We start from the raw sequence: 17892 nt of genomic DNA, 5'->3' as shown, positions 1-17892 counted from the left end.
GAACTAGCTCCTGTTTTTCATACAGTAAGCGAGTAATCACTGTAAGTAATCAGTTTTTTTATTTTATGCTCATCAATAACAGATGCCAAAGCATGATGATACATTTTAGAATTGAAGCAAATACCTTAATGGTTTTTTTTTACTCTACTATATGTTCCTGTATTATTTTTAGAAGCTTTTTTTTTTCCCTTTTATCTCATCTTTTTTAAAATAAACCCTGTAAAAGTACGTGGCTTGGCTAGTACTTGACTAATCACCCATTAAGAGAGGGCAGAACATGTGTTGTGCAAAAGCAGCTTAAAACAATTCAAGCATAAGGCTGAACACAGAGCACTGCAATCATACAGCAAAACACTTAACTAGCCTAACACGAGACACACCGTGACAGGTCCCATTACATTTAGAGAACTATCTCAACTACATCACATTAGTAATTAACTTAAATTATCTGTATGAAAAATAATACATTCTTACAGTGTTTAAATAGCTCCATACTACAGACAAAATAAATAAAACTGATTAATCATGAAGGGAGGGGTTGTTGTTCTTTTCAATTTAGTCTTTCCTTTCTGAATTCTAGGGGTTTGTTTCTGCTTCAGCTAGAGCTCCCCTTGGAATCCACTAGCTCCTTGTGGTTTCTCTCTGCTTGACCACCTCTCCAAGTCCAAAAAAAAGATGGATGTAATGTAACAAAAGTAAAGGTGTCTAGATGGAACTTGTGCTATTGTGGCTACACCTGTCTTGATGAAAAGGCAGGAGAGTAAAAAGGCCTGTACGATACCACTGAATGCCCCCACCTGCTGTGCCTAGTTTAACAAACATGTTTCAAGTGCCAGCTCAGGTAAGAAGTGGGAGAAATCTGTGATAACTGTCTTGCTGTGCTTGATTTGACAATTCCTTAGCTGAATGGAGCCACCCATTCACCCATCTCAACTCCCAGCTAAAAAGAAATTAAGTCAGCAATACATCACATTTGTGCTTCCACTGATGAAGCTGCACCAGTGGGAATTTCCAAAAGCTAACAGTAAACAAGTGATTAAAGACTGGAACTAAAACACTTTCTGAAGTATGTACTATCTCATTCAACTATACCAGTTGTTGTGTGTTCCCTGTCACATTTGCAGAGGTAGTGCACAAAGGGGCCAAAGCAGACACATGGGAAGGAGAATACTTGGAAAAAGCAGGGTCAATTTACTGGGCAAGAGACTGAATCAAGTTACACTAGACAGGAAAAGACATGGCAAGTTAAAACCCTCTCTAAATTACAAATTAAAGTGCCATGCAGTTTCCACAGCCAAGGTAGAAAGGCAGCTTGTAACCCAAGAAACATGCTAGCCAACCCAAGCTACAGCACCATCCTCTAGACTAGCACCAAGGCCAACAGCACAGCTGTAATTCAGACAAATGCTGAGTTCGACCGAGTTCACAGCAGGATTTGAGATTCAGATGATTCCGAGACAGATATTGTTCACATTAATTGACTATGAGATCGTTAGTGCTCCCATTTCTGCTATGATCCACCTTGTTTCTTCGTTGTTTCTGTTTTGGTTTCTTCATTGTTTCTGTTTTGGGTTTTCTTCAAGGATGGAAGATTTTTTTTATTATTTTTTTTTTTTTTTAGTAGCCAGCTCACTTTAAAGGCTCTTGCTGGTTCCAAACCAAGGAATATGACATATAATCACAAAGTAAGAAACCCTTCTTGAATTATGGTGTCTTGCCCCCACTTCTGCAAGCACATTCCCTCCTGCTGATTCTTTTCCCTGTCAACTCCCCTTCCACACTTCAAGGTGTGAGGAATGTTTTAACAATTCGTGTCCATAAAGAACAGTCCTGTCTGCCTCTGGGCCCTGCACTGGCAATTTAATTCTTGAACCACAGATGCAGTGTGTCCCAGTCTCCCCCTCATTCTAGTCAATTTATCAAGTCTTCAGAAAATACTCTTCAAATTTATGAACCTGTTTGCTTTTGTTATTCTGGACTTCTATTTCTAACAGTTACAGCCTTTTTTTTGTCTTCTTCGAGATTAACTTAACACTGCTATAGGTGTGACTGTCCCTGTGAATGGCTGGTGAAGAATGTTTTAATTACTGGTGAAGTGTCAATAAGAAAGGTATTTGTGTTTGTATGAAGTCTTTGATGTCTGGGGGTTTCAGAACAACTGATTACAACTAGTGACTGTTATGGGATACCATGCAAACCTCTGGTATCTGACCAGATGGCCAAGAGATTAAGACGAAGAAAAAAAAGAAGCTGAAGGATGGCTGGGAGACAAGACCTGCAGAAAATGTTCTATAAACTTGATACGGTTCCAAAGGAGTACAAAGGGAATCATAGAATCATAGAATATCCTGAGTTGGAAGGGACCCTTAAGGATCATCAAGTCCAACTCTTGACACCGCACAGGTCTACCCAAAAGTTCAGACCATGTGACTAAGTGCACAGTCCAATCTCTTCTTAAATTCAGTCAGGTTCGGTGCAGTGACCACTTCCCTGGGGAGCCTGTTCCAGTGTGCAACCACTCTCTCTGTGAAGAACCCCCTCCTGATGTCAAGCCTAAACTTCCCCTGCCTCAGCTTAACCCCGTTCCCGCGGGTCCTGTCGCTGATGTTAATGGAGAAAAGGTCTCCTGCCTCTCGACACCCCCTTACGAGGAAGTTGTAGACTGCGATGAGGTCTCCCCTCAGCCTCCTCTTCTCCAGGCTGAACAGGCCCAGTGCCCTCAGCCGTTCCTCGTACGTCTTCCCCTCCAGGCCTTTCACCATCTTCGTAGCCCTCCTCTGCACACTCTCCAACAGTTTCATGTCCTTTTTATACTGTGGTGCCCAGAACTGCACACAGTACTCGAGGTGAGGCCGCACCAGCGCAGAGTAGAGCGGGACAATCACCTCCCTTGACCTACTAGCGATGCCGTGCTTGATGCACCCCAGGACACGGTTGGCCCTCCTGGCTGCCAGGGCACACTGCCGGCTCATATTCAACTTGTTGTCTACCACGACCCCCAGATCCCTCTCTTCTAGGCTGCTCTCCAGCGTCTCATCGCCCAGTCTGTACGTGCAGCCAGGGTTTCCCCGTCCCAGGTGCAGGACCCGGCACTTGCTCTTATTGAACTTCATGCGGTTGGCGATCGCCCAGCTCTCCAACCTATCCAGATCCCTCTGCAAGGCCTTTCCACCCTCAACAGAGTCCACAACTCCTCCAAGTTTGGTGTCATCGGCAAACTTGCTCAAAATACCTTCTATTCCTTCATCCAGACCGTTCATAAAAATATTGAAAAGTACCGGCCCTAAAATGGAGCCTTGAGGGACCCCACTGGTGACCGCCCGCCAGCCTGACGCAGCCCCATTTACCATAACCCTTTGGGCCCTGCCCGTTAGCCAATTGCTCACCCATCGTATGATGTTTTTATTTAGCTGTATGGTGGACATTTTGTCCAGTAGGATAGAACTGGGAAGGACTTGGAGAGGAAGACTATGAGCCTTCAGCATGAAAGACCCCTAGAGACCCCCAGAGGAGACTGATGCGCATGCTCCAGTAGGAGGGACTGGACCCCGGAACCTAATTATAATAACCTGGTTTTTTTAGAAGTAGTAATGAATATGTATTAGTCTAGGAGCATAAAAATCAGCTACTTGATGTGGCTGGTGTGCGTCCTGGTGGAGCGGAGACTCCCAGTGCACCCAGCGCTGTTTGCTTACCTCTATTCTTTTATATTCTTTTAATGAATCCTATTTTTTTATTTAATCCTAATTTGAATCCTGAGCCATTTCTAACAAAGGGAAACAGTGAGAAAAGCACAAAGGGCAGTCAGCAGCTAAAGCTCCCTTATTTCAGCAGTGCAGGCAAGCAGCAACAGAGATATGATTTGTAAAGACTGCCTAGTGACGGGTGGAGAGAGGGAAAAGGGGCTGGGCAAAGCCACAGGTTAGGATTACAATGACCTGCAAGAAACTCAGCTTAAAAACAAGTTAGACAAGTTCAGGATCTGTGCCTGAAATGTAAATCCTATCTATTGCTACAGCTTCTATCCTCAGCAGAAGCTACAGCTACAAAATGTGCTGGAGCAGGCTGCCCTGCCTAAGTCCAGGCTCCAAACACGATGTACCTCTGGGAAAATGTTTTATCCTCCATCACATCAGCAGAATGGAATTGTGCTTTTGCTGTTTTATCCCCAAACCCTCGAATTCTTCAACTGTACGTATTCAACATATATTTTTACACGCCCCCCCTTTTTTAAGCATACTATTCTGAAAGAGCACTCAGCCCCCCTTCCCCAAATCTCCTGCTCATGCTGTTCAAGAAAACAGTGCTAGTTACAACCAAAAAAAAACACATCAAAGAGCATGCTTTTGGGATAAACACAGCCTAAAAGTGAAAGAAGTAAGCAGGGGAGAAGGGAAATATTAGCCAGAAGGGCTACTTTTAAAATCTTTTAGTACTGCAAACAACAGGAAAAATGGCTAGATTAGCAACAAATGTCATAAATATGTACAGTCAAAATGAAGATAGCTAACCTTTTAAAATAAACTTTCACAATTAAGAAGTGATTAAATACCATTAGAAAACTAGCTTACATTTGCTTAATAATAGTGCAATAATTTACTTTCTCTCTTATTTTTAAGAAGAGGGGCAAAGTGAGATCAGAGATGATCTTTCAGAAAACAAAATAGAACCCAGCTATGATCAGTTATAGTGCAGGATTTCTAATACCACTTTACATGTAAAATTGTTATTTTACAATGCTTAAGTTGTATTTTATCAGTAATTATTTAAACACAACAGATCAGGAGGAGCTTTCAGAATGATATATCTTTGACAAGTTTATACTGGTGCTGAGCTTCATGGCTGGCACATTTGACGAATGACATTGCAATAGTCCTAGTTTGAGTTAACAGATCTTTGTCACTTCATGAATGCAGTGGACAAAAATCAAAGACAGATGAAGGCAGCAAAACAGTAAGAACAAAAATTGGGATAAAGGATAAAAAGAAAAAGAAAAAAGAGGAAAAAGGATGTCAATAAAAGAATATTCATGTCACTAATTTTTAAAATACATAACCATGTTTTTTATAATCAGATTTAAATGAAAAAAAGACGTGTCAAACACCAACATGACAATGTTTATGGATGTGTTATATTCTACAATTAAAAAGACCAATGTTGCATATAGGCTACTAAATTAAACATATGCATCACATTTTCATGTTATGTTACACATGCAATCTAACCATAACGGAAGTTTATACACTGGAATTTTAGTCTTTCACTTTTCAAGCTTTCAGTGAAAAAACACATTACATGGCTAGAACAATGGTAGTTCCAAAGCAACTGACAATAATTTTAAGAGATTCAGCAAATTCAGCAGTGATCCATGAAGGCATTAAATGTTTATATTAAGCCCATGCTTAAGTATAAGCAATATTAATGCTTTGCTTTCTATTGCATTTCATTCATTTGGGGGGGGAGGGGGGGGGGGGGGGGAAAGGGTAGTATGAATCTAAATTTTGAAACAGCTGAAACAACAGCTTTTGGTGTCAGCACAAAAACATAGAACCAGAAGATAGTGGACGAAGAAAAATGAAAGATTAAGTTTGTATTTTGAATAAGTGTATTTGTTAAAAAGAAAACAAACAAACAAACAGTAAAGCAGCAGTTAGAGTTTCAGAAACTGTCTTCAATTTTCTAGTTGGAAGTTACATTTCAGTGGCAACTGCGTGGGAATGAAGTAAATGTAAGGGGATGGAGAAATGAATGAAGAAAAACAAAGATAGACCTGTACCTTTGTTCTAGTTGTTTCATCGTTGCATTAATCTGATTGGTCTTATCCTCTAAGCGACCAATTATTTCATTCTTTTCTTTCATAGCATCTTCAGAGACCTGTGTTATAAAAAAGGGTAAAACTGAAGTAGGTATGTATTGCACTGTTACCCCATGGAGTTTCTCTCTTCAACATCTTTGTTGAAGATGGATTTTTTTTAACATTCCCATCTAAAAAGTGTACTTGACAAAGTACTTAGACAAAATTTCATGCCTAAAAACATGTAGTTTTGTACTTTACATGTGTAGATGCTATTTAGTAAACAAGAATTTTTTATTTGGTTTCCTTTCTTAGTTCATCATTTTGCAAGTCAACTTAAATTCACTGGCCGTATTTTTCAGTAGCTCACTAAGAACTAAGATGCTTCAACCTGGAAATCACTAAGGTTCTCACACTATCAGACTTTACCATATGTGCCAAAAAATACTTTGTGAATTTTACTAGCACATTTTACAATTTTGATTGCTTGCACAGCTATCACAATCTCAGCTTGAAGATCTAAATGCAAGGGAGAACATTATCCTTGTTATACAGATCAACACTATACACTGGTCCCTGAACAGGAAATTCAGCATGATTAAACTGCTTGACTCATTTCATTGTCCAGAAAGTGGGTCTGAACGTCATTACATGAAATTTGTGTTACAGTCCCCAGAAGTATATCTTCAAAAGAAAAACAAAAACCTACAAATGCTAACATAATGAATAATATTCACTTCTTATTCTTCTTCCTAGCTCTGTTTGTATTTCTCACCTTCTGGTCCAGTCTCCTGACAGTTGCAAGCAGAAGAGTAGAATCCTTTGTCCTTCATCCCACTTAACTCTCAGCAGCACTCTACTTTTTTTTTCCCTCATTCTGTCAGAGATTTGACTGGTTTCTTGTGCTGTTTTTGATAATTCCTTCCATACATAAAACTTCCTTGGTGCATAAATAACTTAATACTAAACCTCCTTGGTGTTTTGTTAAATGTATTTTGGGTCTCTGAGATCCATATTCTCACAAAGAAATTTTTTTTTAGCATTGCACTGTTACACATTTTCTTTATTTGTTAACAGATTTTAAAAAGCTGTAATTAGCTTTCTCCAATGAACCTTGTTTTCAAGTGCCATGTCCTACTTTGAATGCTCACATCTCATTTTCTCTTTAATTCCTCACCACGTGCCTCTACCTTTTATAGTTCTCTCTCTGGTTTTTATACAGCACAGGCCAAGAAGCGTGAATACCTCTAGATATAACTATTTCACATAAAATGTTACAAGACCATGCTCTTATTCTCATGCTCCTATTCTCATGCTCTGTTATTCTATAATCCAATAAAATTAAGTGACTTCCTTAAACTTTGCTTTGTGTGAAATCATGTTTGCATCAGTAATGTTCCCAAAAAGCCCACTGACCTAAAAAGTGGAAAGAAACTAAAAATTAAGGAAATAGCAGTATCTAAAGAAAATGGTAATATATCTTTCTTACTTATATCAACATCATTTCATCTGAGAGCAGACTTTACCTGCAGCTTTTGGTACATTTCCATGTTAATCGCTTTAACTTCATCAAGCTGCTGTCGAAGGCCTATGAGTGTATCCTGCTTCTCATGGATGTCCTTCTCCAGTAACTTCATGGCAAGTTCTATCTCATGTTTCATGCTAACTTGAACTACTAGCTCATTCTCCATATCCTACAAATCACACAAAAATCACACCAACACAATGCAACACAGAACCGTTCAACAATTATGCAACGTTTTATCTACGTTTTGAAGAAGTACAAAGCTAACTCTAACAGAGCTGCAGTACCACCTATTTCACCACATCAGAGATTCTGCCCCTCTGTAACTTTGCTGAGTAATTACCCGCTATCTAAGCATTACACTCACGTGCTTAGTGATTTAGGCTTTAAAAAGCTTAGAGAAGACAACTCACATTTCAATACTGGAAGATAATACTGATTTCTTACAGAGTTGACTAAGTATTAATTACAAAAATAGAACTACAGGATTTCTAGTTTTGCAAAAAAATACCTAGCATACATACACAAAGCATACAGTACTACTAACAATTTATCTGATTTTTTTTTAAAGAACTTGTATTTTCTTTACTATGCTTTGGCAACATAGTTACAGAAATGCTAATGTAATGTAATGCAAATTGCTCTTTTAGAAAACCTTTTTATTACATGCAGTTAGAGGAACAACACTCAATTAAAGTCAGTACTTAAACTGTGCAAAAGCAAAACTAGAAATGATTTCAGTCTCTTCTCAAGTATAATCTCTTCTAGAAATGCTGTGTACTTCTAGAAAAATGTACTCACTTGTCGAAGCTGTGATTCTTCTCGAAGCTGTCTACGTGCTTCATTGTACATTTCATCTAACCCCTGCCTGGAGTGTTTGTATGTCTGAAGTTCTGCTTCAACATCCACTTTAGTTACCTACAAAGATATGCAGAATCTTTTTTCATTACAAGTTTAGCAATTAACAGCATAATCCCCAAGCACAGTAGAAACAGGAAAGCAGCCTGTTTCTGCTACGTGTTCATCACTTTTATGAAAACTGAGTAAATGAGCAAACTAAGCTGTACTCCAGTACAGTACTCCTTCAGTACGTCATTCCGAAACACCGTTTCAATACTGAACAATCGAAATATCTGTCTAACCTGTGCTTTTACTTGTTTTCCTGTAAAAGAAGTTTATCTATTATCCTGTGTAGGAAGTTACGTAAGGAGTTACAAATTACAGCTTAAAAAGCATTTAGCAATTGTATATACAAGTATTCCAAATGATGTAACATTCTTATAATGAGACAGGTCAGAATAGACTGTTCACCAACTAAAACATATACTACCTTGACAAGATTTTCAGATAACTGTACTAAATGCCCTTAAGATGTAGCTTACAGTTTAAAGAAAAAAAGAAAAAAACCATGCATAAAACAACCTAGTGACCTAAAATTTCAACATATTTATGCCATAATAAAGCTTTTCAGATCTAACAGATTCTTTCCCTAAAAGAGCTGTTCTAAGTTTGGCCAGGTACTGCTTACTTTAAGTTGCAATGTAAACACAGTCAAATGACAATGAACAATGCTATGACGTACCTCTAGATGATGCTGTGTTTTCATTAAAATCAGAGTATTTTCACTCCTTAATTGATGGTTTTCTTCCTGAAGTTTAATTATATTGTTTTTGGCTATTGCTAACTGAAAAAAAAAAAAAAGGAAAAAAGACACTGACCATGTTTGTGAGTAAAAAAACAACAAATAAATGTTCTGATGAATGTAAGACCTAGACATTCTCTGCCCTACTCTTGCAGTCTATGAAATAAAGGATTCCTAAAGAAAACATAAAGGTCCCTTATTTAGTAATGAGTCACCTTTATTACACAACACCATATGTATCCAAGATACTTCATTATTTCATGTCTGGTAAAGAAGAACATGTTTTCTTTTCATTGCTTCGTTATGATGCAGAGACCCTCAAGTCTCCTTTTCTCATCCTGCATTTTTCTTTTTAATTGCATTCAAATACATCCAATTTGATTCTTTTTGGTCATCTTAACATATCATATGGAGCAATTTACATAAGAAAAGCTCTCCCACGTGGTGAGAACACACACACAAAAGAGGAAAACATTACAACTGGGCCCTATACTATATACCTCAATGACAGAAATATAAACCATCTGATCAAAACAGGTGGACACCTTGAAGTGAAGGTTTGCAAAGGAACCAGAAAACTGAGAATTAGCACTCAGAAAAAGTGTTTTCCTCTCTGTGGTTACATTAATACCCACAGCAAGCTAGCTATCTCTTCAGTCACTGAATTTGGACATTTAAATTTTCTACTACATGAACTATTTTTCAATCAGCTTGGGTTAAAAAATAATTGTGCTCTCTCTTAAAAAGCAACATATATTGGAATCTAGCAAAGCAACAGAAATAACTGAAAATATAAGATATAAATGCAAAACCAGAGCTAGGCAGATCAAAAACCTGTATATAAGCATATGGTGAATAAACGAGAAAGAAACATTTGGCTAAAGCTGAGAACAGTAACAGAAATTGCTTGCTGAACTACTTTCTGTCTCTATGTAGCAACCGGTGTCATCCATTATGGACTAGTCACCAACACAAAATTGTCTTGACAGCTGGCATTAAGAAAGGCTTCTTTTCTGTTTTTGTCCCAAGCGGGAAATTGTGATGTTCCCTAGAACTCCTTTACTGATGCTGCATGATACTAAAGCAAGTTGACTGTAAATCCCCGCAGCTACTGAACCCTTTCTACAAGTCAAATTAAAAGTATCTGAACATATTATAAAGAACTGACGTAAACTAAAAGAAGTTTTGTTTATAAATATAGTGAGTGCAAATAATATGTATTATATATTACTAAAAAATAGTACCTCTTCAATCAGTTTAGTATTTGATTTCTCTAATGAATCAACTCTTGCATGTAGACTGCTAACTGTGCTACTGAGAGAAAAAAGAAAGAAAGCATTATTCAAAATGACATACAAACTCATTCAACCAAGCTCAAAAGCTTTAAAGCAAGGAAGTGATTAATCATTAACAAGTGCTACAAGGTCTTCTCCCATTATTTGAGGTTTACCTAAATATAAGAAAATTAGTCTCCTTTGTTAAATGTTTATATACTGCTTCCCAACTCCCAACATCATCCTTGTCACAAACTCATTTTTGGATGTGATTCTACATTCCTCCCTTTCCTTTATCCTTACAGCTTATATTGTATCCAAATGTTTAATGAGTTCCCTTAAAAGGCAGTTTGCAATCATCATCTTGCCTTCCCCCAGCCCCATATAATGAAAACCATTGTCTAAATTATCTTCCTCCAAAATTCATTTATTTGTATAAAATCATTGGCTTCTCCACATTTTTTGAGATATTATCCTCAGGCTCCCTCTTTCTTGCTGCTTCTTGACTTCACTAACAAGACGCATCAGAATTTTTTTCCTTTCTGTTTGTCTGGTTTTTGTTTGTTTGGTTTTAAATCCAAACTACACCCTTTGACCAGCACTTTGTCATCACCCACCTGCCCATTTCTGCTGTAAGCACCTTTTTAGGCTTCCCTTTATGCACTGAAAAAAAATCTCTATTCTGTAAAACTATTTACTTTTTCACCTATTTCTAGTATGGTGTCCTCAGAAGCCATGAGATGTCCTTGGCTTAGTATAAGCACTGCTCTGCAACAATTAAAGCATCGGGGTGTTATTAGAACTCTTCTCATCCTAAGCCAAAACACAGCATTCCACCAGCTACTAGGAAGAAAATTAATTCTGTTCTAACTGAAACCAGGACACCAATTCATAAAGAATGGCAAGGTAGAAGACATCAATATATTTTACAATCTAAGGGGAAACGGGAAAGCAAAAGGCACCTCACAGCACTGACTTTCTTCAAGCACCATGGGATATTAGCAGCTAAGCCTGCTTTCCTGCAAGCTTTGGTTCTGCAAGAACCATGACCATACAATAGTTTCCAACAGCAATGAATCTATTCTGTTTTGGTCCTAGTTATTAAAACTGCAAACTAAATTATGAAAGGTATCATCCAGAACAGTAAAATTTTTCAAAAATTATTATTAAAACAGATCGCACTTAAAATTGTACCGACTGCACACCCAGATAAATCCTATGATGCTAGGAACCCTATGATGTTATGAACCCCAAGTACCTTGATCAATTTTGCCCTCTCGTTTTTCATTTCTCTGAAGGTTATGTTTATCAAAAACAAAAGCATGAAAATTAACATTTCCTCCCCTCAATGTCTCCAGAAAATGTAGACTCCTTTCCAACTTCACTGCATCCCCAGTCTAAGCATGAAGAATTTTCACCCATTTCCCTCAGGTTCTCTCTCCCAAAGCTGGGGTGGAAAATAGAAACGGAAATAGAGGTGTTTTACCTTTAAGCCTGAACTGACATTCATACTTCAAAATAATACTTACTTCAGTTGCCTGTTTAGTTCTTCAACATAATTCTTTTGGTCCAAAATTGCAGCAATCTGAACATTTCTAAAGCAAGAACATAATAAAGTGAGCTGTATCAAAATGCTGTAATGAATTATCATATGCAAATATCCATATTGTGTGCTTAAAAAAAATAAAATGAAGCAACTTTGTCTCACAGTCATGAAGTCAGTAACTTATTTGTTGTGACAACAGTGAAAGACAAAAGATCTAATGCTTTAACTGCAAATAATTTCTACACATGGAATGTAAAAATCTATACAGTCTCAAAAGAAAAAGGATATTTATTTACTCTGCCATATCTCTGGTTCTTTGATATACTGACTACATCACAAGCTGAGGGCTAAAAGCTTAGCAGATTCTTTCACACTGCCACTTTGCAATCCTTCAATACCATTCATTAGGTAAATGCAGCAGGTGATGTTGCTTAGGCTTGCTACAGGGTGCAAATATTCTGACAGCTAACTAGTAACACAGACCAAAGTAGCGTGCCGTCTATCTCAAGACAGTGAGATCAGAAAATTTCATATTCAGGGAACCCTGTTTCTACAAAGAACAGGGCACCAATCAAGAAAACATTTGTTGATATGCAAAAACTGAGGCATTTGGTGTGAGGACGTACCTCTCCTTTCCCCCAATGTCATCATCACTCTTCAAATACATGGAGAAATCGATCACCCCAACCTAAGGAAAAGCAAACGTACACAGTCTCATATCATGCAAGTAACTGCTGTTGTCATACATGGTCTTGTCTCCATTTATTAAAACCTCAGCTACATCAGCTTCCAACGGCTGGTCCAGTTTCAGTGTGTTTAAGTGAAGCTCAAAGAATTGAACACTAATATTTTAAACAGAACAAAACAAAAGGCCAGTCTCATGTGTTTGTTAAAAACGATGTTTCCTTTGAAACAAACTACACACCGTGAAACAAACATCCTTCAGTCAAGTTCAGAAAAGATGATTTCTTACATCTGATGGAGCTTTGCCAAGAGTTCATAGGAAGATTTTTTTCTGGGAGACTATCAGATGCTACTGAACCCTATCACTGATTGAGGAGACTTGAGATTAATTTGTCTATAGCATTTCACGCCATTTCTCTCTGCAGCACAACTCCCAAAACTGACGTTTCTCCCATGTTCAGCTTTTCAAAATTCTTTGCCAAACAGCACTACCTCTCCACACTTGCTGACTCCCAGGTGTGCACACTCAACTGTCCATTCATATTTTTATACCTTGCTAAACATGAATCCAATTCATATACTTTCTGTTCAATTGTAATTCAATCATATACACCATGAATAACATTACCTTGAGTTCTGCTTTCCATTCTATTCATGAAGCCCTACAAGCGTACTTAAACTATTTACTTTACCAAAACCAATTATTTCTGGTCTCTAGCAGCCTCTTCATAAAATTATTTCAGTTTCTCTGATCCACTGCTTCTTTCTTGAGCTCCGTTTAGCTTTTGAATACAGGTAACTTGCTAAGTCTAACATTTTCTTGGTTTGTACAGTGCTCTCCTGCACACTTCCTATCACCATCTTCTATTTGTTTTTTCCTCATCTTTTCTGAAAGGTCCCTCTTCCAAAAGCTTTCATTTAAATGTATTTTGCTTATTAAAGTAAAATATTCTCCCTTTACAAAAAGGCAAAATGCCATCTCTATAAAATGTACTTTGTTTTAATCCTCCGTATGTGCATACACACATTTCTCCACTGGAGAGGATTCTTCTGAAATACCAAAACCGTACTCCTGGGTGTGACTTTCATAACCCTTCAGAAGTCTCTTTCTGCTCAACACAACTTGCTGCTTTTGGCTTCTCTGAGGAAGATGCCTTATTCACACTGTTCTTCATAAACAGAATTACTGTAGAACCTCCCCAGGGCAGCCACTATCACCTTCTCAAATCAAGTTTTCTCCCCCCTCATAGAACAAAGCCAGCAAGTGACCTAGATAACAAAGGTGCAGCTAGCAATAGCTGTTTTGTAAGTTATAATACACGTGTGTAATTCTCAGTACTGGGGAAAGCACACTGATAAATTTCTGGAATTACATGCTTTTCAATATTGTGTCTTCTGTTAGTCAATATCAGTTTCTAAACCATTAGATATTAACTAGCAGGAATCCTAAAGACAAGTGAACTATGATTCAAGAGCACACAAAACCACTTAGCTACGGCTTTTCTTTAATACAAAAATTGCTTTTCATCAAACATATGCTGAAATACAGTAACAATCACTTAAACAGTTATGAATTTTTCCACAAACTATCTGGACACAGTCAGGGCTGAACACATCTTGTATATACTTAAAAACACTTGCGCCTATGCCTTTAAAAAAGATTTCATCAAGATTTTCTTGGAAAAGCTCAGAGTTCAAAGTCAACACAGTTTGTAAAGCATGCAGTGCTGCTCTACTGATACCAGTCTTGGTTCACATTGAAAGCAGTCACTCTCTTATAAAGACTTTTATTACACTGTGTGAAGCATTTTATCTTTTTTTCAGGTCACATTGCTCCTATTGTGTTCCAGAACAACAACAAATGAATTGAATGGGATTATGTGAACTATACTCAAAGAAAGAAGCAGAGTTATGCAATTAAAATGGGAAGAACTCTGCCATTACTACTGCTGCATCCATTTGACACCAAGCCATAAAACTTCGCCTTTGCACTCTGACCATTACCACCATGTAAAGGTCTGATCCAACCAACATTGAGGTTAATGCAACGGCCCCACAGATCCAGGACCTGGATCACACCCTCAACTATCTAGAAAGATTTCTAACAAGTCACAGCTCTATAATAATGAAATTCATTGTACACAAAATCTTCCAGAGTGCATGTTTGTTACTTTACCTGTATTGACTTACTTGTGAATCTAGGTCTTCGCCCTTTACACACAGGTTGGCATCTATTACATTCAAGCCAACTAACAATCCAACAATAACTGCTCCTTCTTCCTCCATCATTAGCGCATGATACTCATAAAATTCACTGTTAAATAAAAAGATTGTCTAAATTGATACATACAGTATATGTAGGTGCAATAAATTAACTATAAGTGACATCTAAATTTGAATTGTTTCTCTTATTCTAATCTTACTCCAACATTCTTAATGACAAAAAACTCTGCCTATATTTTGACTTCATGAATATTTAAAAGCAGGAAGCGCAGTTTGTCTCAGAGGCTACTAAAAACATAGCTAATACCCTTGGCTCCAGAAATCTAAGCTGCAAGCTTAGGGTACATAAGATGGGGATACAACTTATCTTACCTTAAAAAAGGCTTTTTTCCTGTACACTTGCTTTGAGCCACTTCTGATAGAAATTTTATCTAGTGAAAAAAAAGCTCTGGACTTTAACAAAAACACTCTTACTTGGCTTCTTTAATTTCGAGTGAGTAAATGGGTATAAGAAATATGGAAAGGGCTGAAATTATGAAAGGTTTTTTTAAAGAAAAATACTACACTAAGCCACAGAATATCAACATTTACTTCCTCCTCCTTGTATTTTTTTAAATAAAGTTTTAGACTTTATGGAAGAAACCGTTCTTTCAGTGGAAAAGTGCACAACCATTGACCAACAGTGTCATCCTGACACACCTGCATCATCTACGAGAAATAACAGTTCTTCAAAATATTTATAGGTTATAGATTTGAAAATAAGGTGGCAAGTCCTTTTTCCTTTTGTGCTTCATCTACCCCACCACAAAGCAGACCTTATGACAGAAGGGAGAAATGCCAGTTTTAGAATTGTGAAAGGACTAGCAAATTCAAGGCAATAGCCCTCCACACAATGGCTGCTTGGTAGAAAACCATGCACGTGGTAAGGGTGGATTAACCTCCCATACAGAATTTTCTAGTCCATATTCTGGATGGCTGAGGAACGCAGTAGGACCCCTTCCCCACCAGTGAAAGAACAGCAGGTACACTGCAGAAGGCCCCTCTACCATGATGGGGAGAAATGTTATCTCTTCATCCATTAGCTGGCCCTCAGTCTTGATGAGAGGACAGCATTTGGCCCCTCTGCCCCAGGGACTGGAAGAAATCAGCCCACAGGCCAGAAACTATGCCGTACTATGTTAAAGATAAATTAAAAAGTAGTAAATACAAGACAGTAATTTTTTCAGGAGACTAAATCCATAAAAGTAAGTTCTAAATGGAATTTGCTTAATTGTTTACCTGAGAAGATCTCTCTGAATGATTAAACAGCGAAGATAGTCAGCCATTTTCTTCTGCATTAGTGCCAACCGTAACCAGGCCCGGGCACGGCCCAGTGGTGTTCTGGACAAAGGGGACAGAGAAGACAAGCAGTTCAAAATCAACAATATAGCAATTAGTTTATTTTCTTAACTATCTTACCAGTATACTGGTAGAGCAACTGAGATTTCTGAAAGGTTATTTTAAATGACTGAGCAACACAGTCTGTGCAGACATGCTTTCTAGGCTTTGACTCCAAGCTTTGGGACAACATAAGAAAATTTTTCATTGACTCAGCCAGGTTTGCAAGTAGACCCTGGAAAGAACAATAGAAAAAGCAAAGGAGCCTGCCAGTAAAATTAGCTGTTTAGCTCAAGAGGGTAAAAGCATGCAACTTTCTACACACCGCTGTACTTTGTTTTCACACAATGCATGGCTAGCCAAGTGGAAAGAATTTTTAAGAGTGGTGCTTTTTCCTGTAATACCTGCTTCTTAACCTGACAGCAATGATTGTGAACAATGACCTTGAAAGTCCAGTTTCTAGCTGAAGTAAAATGTCTGCAACAATTCAGATTCCTTTCTCCAGCTCACTTATAAAGACTTTAGAGAAATTGTGAGAAAAGTAACTGAACGTCCACTACAACTTGCCATGCAAGTTTGCCTTCTCAATCCACAGTGAATTCTAACTTGAGCTCATACATTTTATGTATGTACATTTTATATCTGTGGTATCTTGAAGAGACAATTCAAAGAAAATGAAGATGTATATGTAATTAGCAAACATTAATACCTAACAAATTAAACCTGAAACTTCACATCCTCCTCTTCAAGTGCTTGCATGCTAAGTGATGAGAATGTATGAGGAAGAAAAAATAAAAACGAAAAAAGGAAACCAAGCCAAAACAGAATAAAAACAACACTACCCCCAAAAAAAGAAAAAAAATACCACACACACACCCCTATATGCTGTATCAAGATAGAAAGTGCAACACACTTAGCAAAAAGTATTATTTCATCAAGCCTGATACAAGAGTAAATAATAATTTATATACCTATCTGCTTTAGATGAGGTCTAAAGCTACAAATTATAACTTATGCTGCCATACAACCAATGACAATGTAAGCAAACCCCTTCAGAATATAATATATGGTCAATTAAAACGCTAAACACAGAAGTGGAGTGCAGAGAGATGGAAGGAGATTGTAGTCTACAGCATAAATTCACATTAGAGAAGGATGCTGTACTGGAGAATATTCCTACAAAAATCCAAAGAACTGCCCAATTAATTACTCTTCAGTATGGTACCTTTTGTTTTTATACAGCTTTTGCTGACTAGAAACATGTGTTCTTTGCAATTCTAGACTGCAATACACAACCCATTCCTTTTTCTGCTGTTTTTGTCTACCACTTAGGAGACTTTTCTCACAGGGATATCAGAAAAGAACATAAAAATCCCACTTTTGACAGTAAAAATTTTTAAGCAGCTACCAAGAACCACCTGTGCTCTCCCCCAGTATCGTGTGCTAGTGTTCAAAGGCTTGATTAGTGCCAAATGAAATCATGAGACATCTGTAGATCAGATTTTGTATCTTCTTGTTATGTTTTACCAATACAACTTACTTGAGGCCAGGCAAATCTCTGACACTTGCTGCTATTTCCTCAGCTTCTGGATATAATTTCTCCACAAGTTCCAGAGGACCCCAGATGGTTTTATTGTAGCTTAGAAAGGATTTTCTTACTAGGGGAAGAAAAATGTAACTGAATTCATTTAAACACTAGACCAGCTTCCTTCAAAACAACTAGTCGGTTCACCAGTGTCCAAAGCCCTCTCGCAAATTACTTTGCCATGAACATAGAATTATGGCTGATGCTAGAACGAAATAGTAACAAAAAGTGTGACTAGCTAG

The 17892-nt window shown here is 37.7% G+C and overlaps 1 protein-coding gene across 3 annotated transcripts in view; it reads right to left on the bottom strand.

The window, feature by feature from the left end:
- RUFY2 (RUN and FYVE domain containing 2) overlaps positions 1–17892 on the bottom strand; it is a 29026-nt gene that overhangs the window by 7863 nt on the left and 3271 nt on the right. For 2 of the 3 annotated variants that reach the window (XR_003497984.3, XM_038181366.2), the window contains exons 3-12: positions 17606–17723; positions 15967–16068; positions 14656–14779; positions 12408–12469; positions 11765–11830; positions 10206–10275; positions 8902–9003; positions 8121–8237; positions 7321–7488; positions 5777–5874 (exon numbers count right to left, since the gene is read on the bottom strand). Coding sequence is in view for 2 of the 3 variants with exons in the window: in XM_038181366.2 (XP_038037294.1) it covers positions 5777–5874; positions 7321–7488; positions 8121–8237; positions 8902–9003; positions 10206–10275; positions 11765–11830; positions 12408–12469; positions 14656–14779; positions 15967–16068; positions 17606–17723 (1027 nt within the window). In the remaining variant the exon portion in view is untranslated. Of the gene's footprint in view, positions 1–40; positions 4903–5776; positions 5875–7320; positions 7489–8120; positions 8238–8901; positions 9004–10205; positions 10276–11764; positions 11831–12407; positions 12470–14655; positions 14780–15966; positions 16069–17605; positions 17724–17892 lie in introns of those variants that run through there. The other variant, XM_027460256.3, reaches the window with a different exon arrangement.

Source organism: Anas platyrhynchos, chromosome 6 (genome assembly GCF_047663525.1).
Source record: "Anas platyrhynchos isolate ZD024472 breed Pekin duck chromosome 6, IASCAAS_PekinDuck_T2T, whole genome shotgun sequence".
Taxonomy (NCBI): domain Eukaryota; kingdom Metazoa; phylum Chordata; class Aves; order Anseriformes; family Anatidae; genus Anas; species Anas platyrhynchos.
Note: the sequence above shows the minus strand (reverse complement) of the source record. Positions and strands in the feature narration are given on the sequence as shown.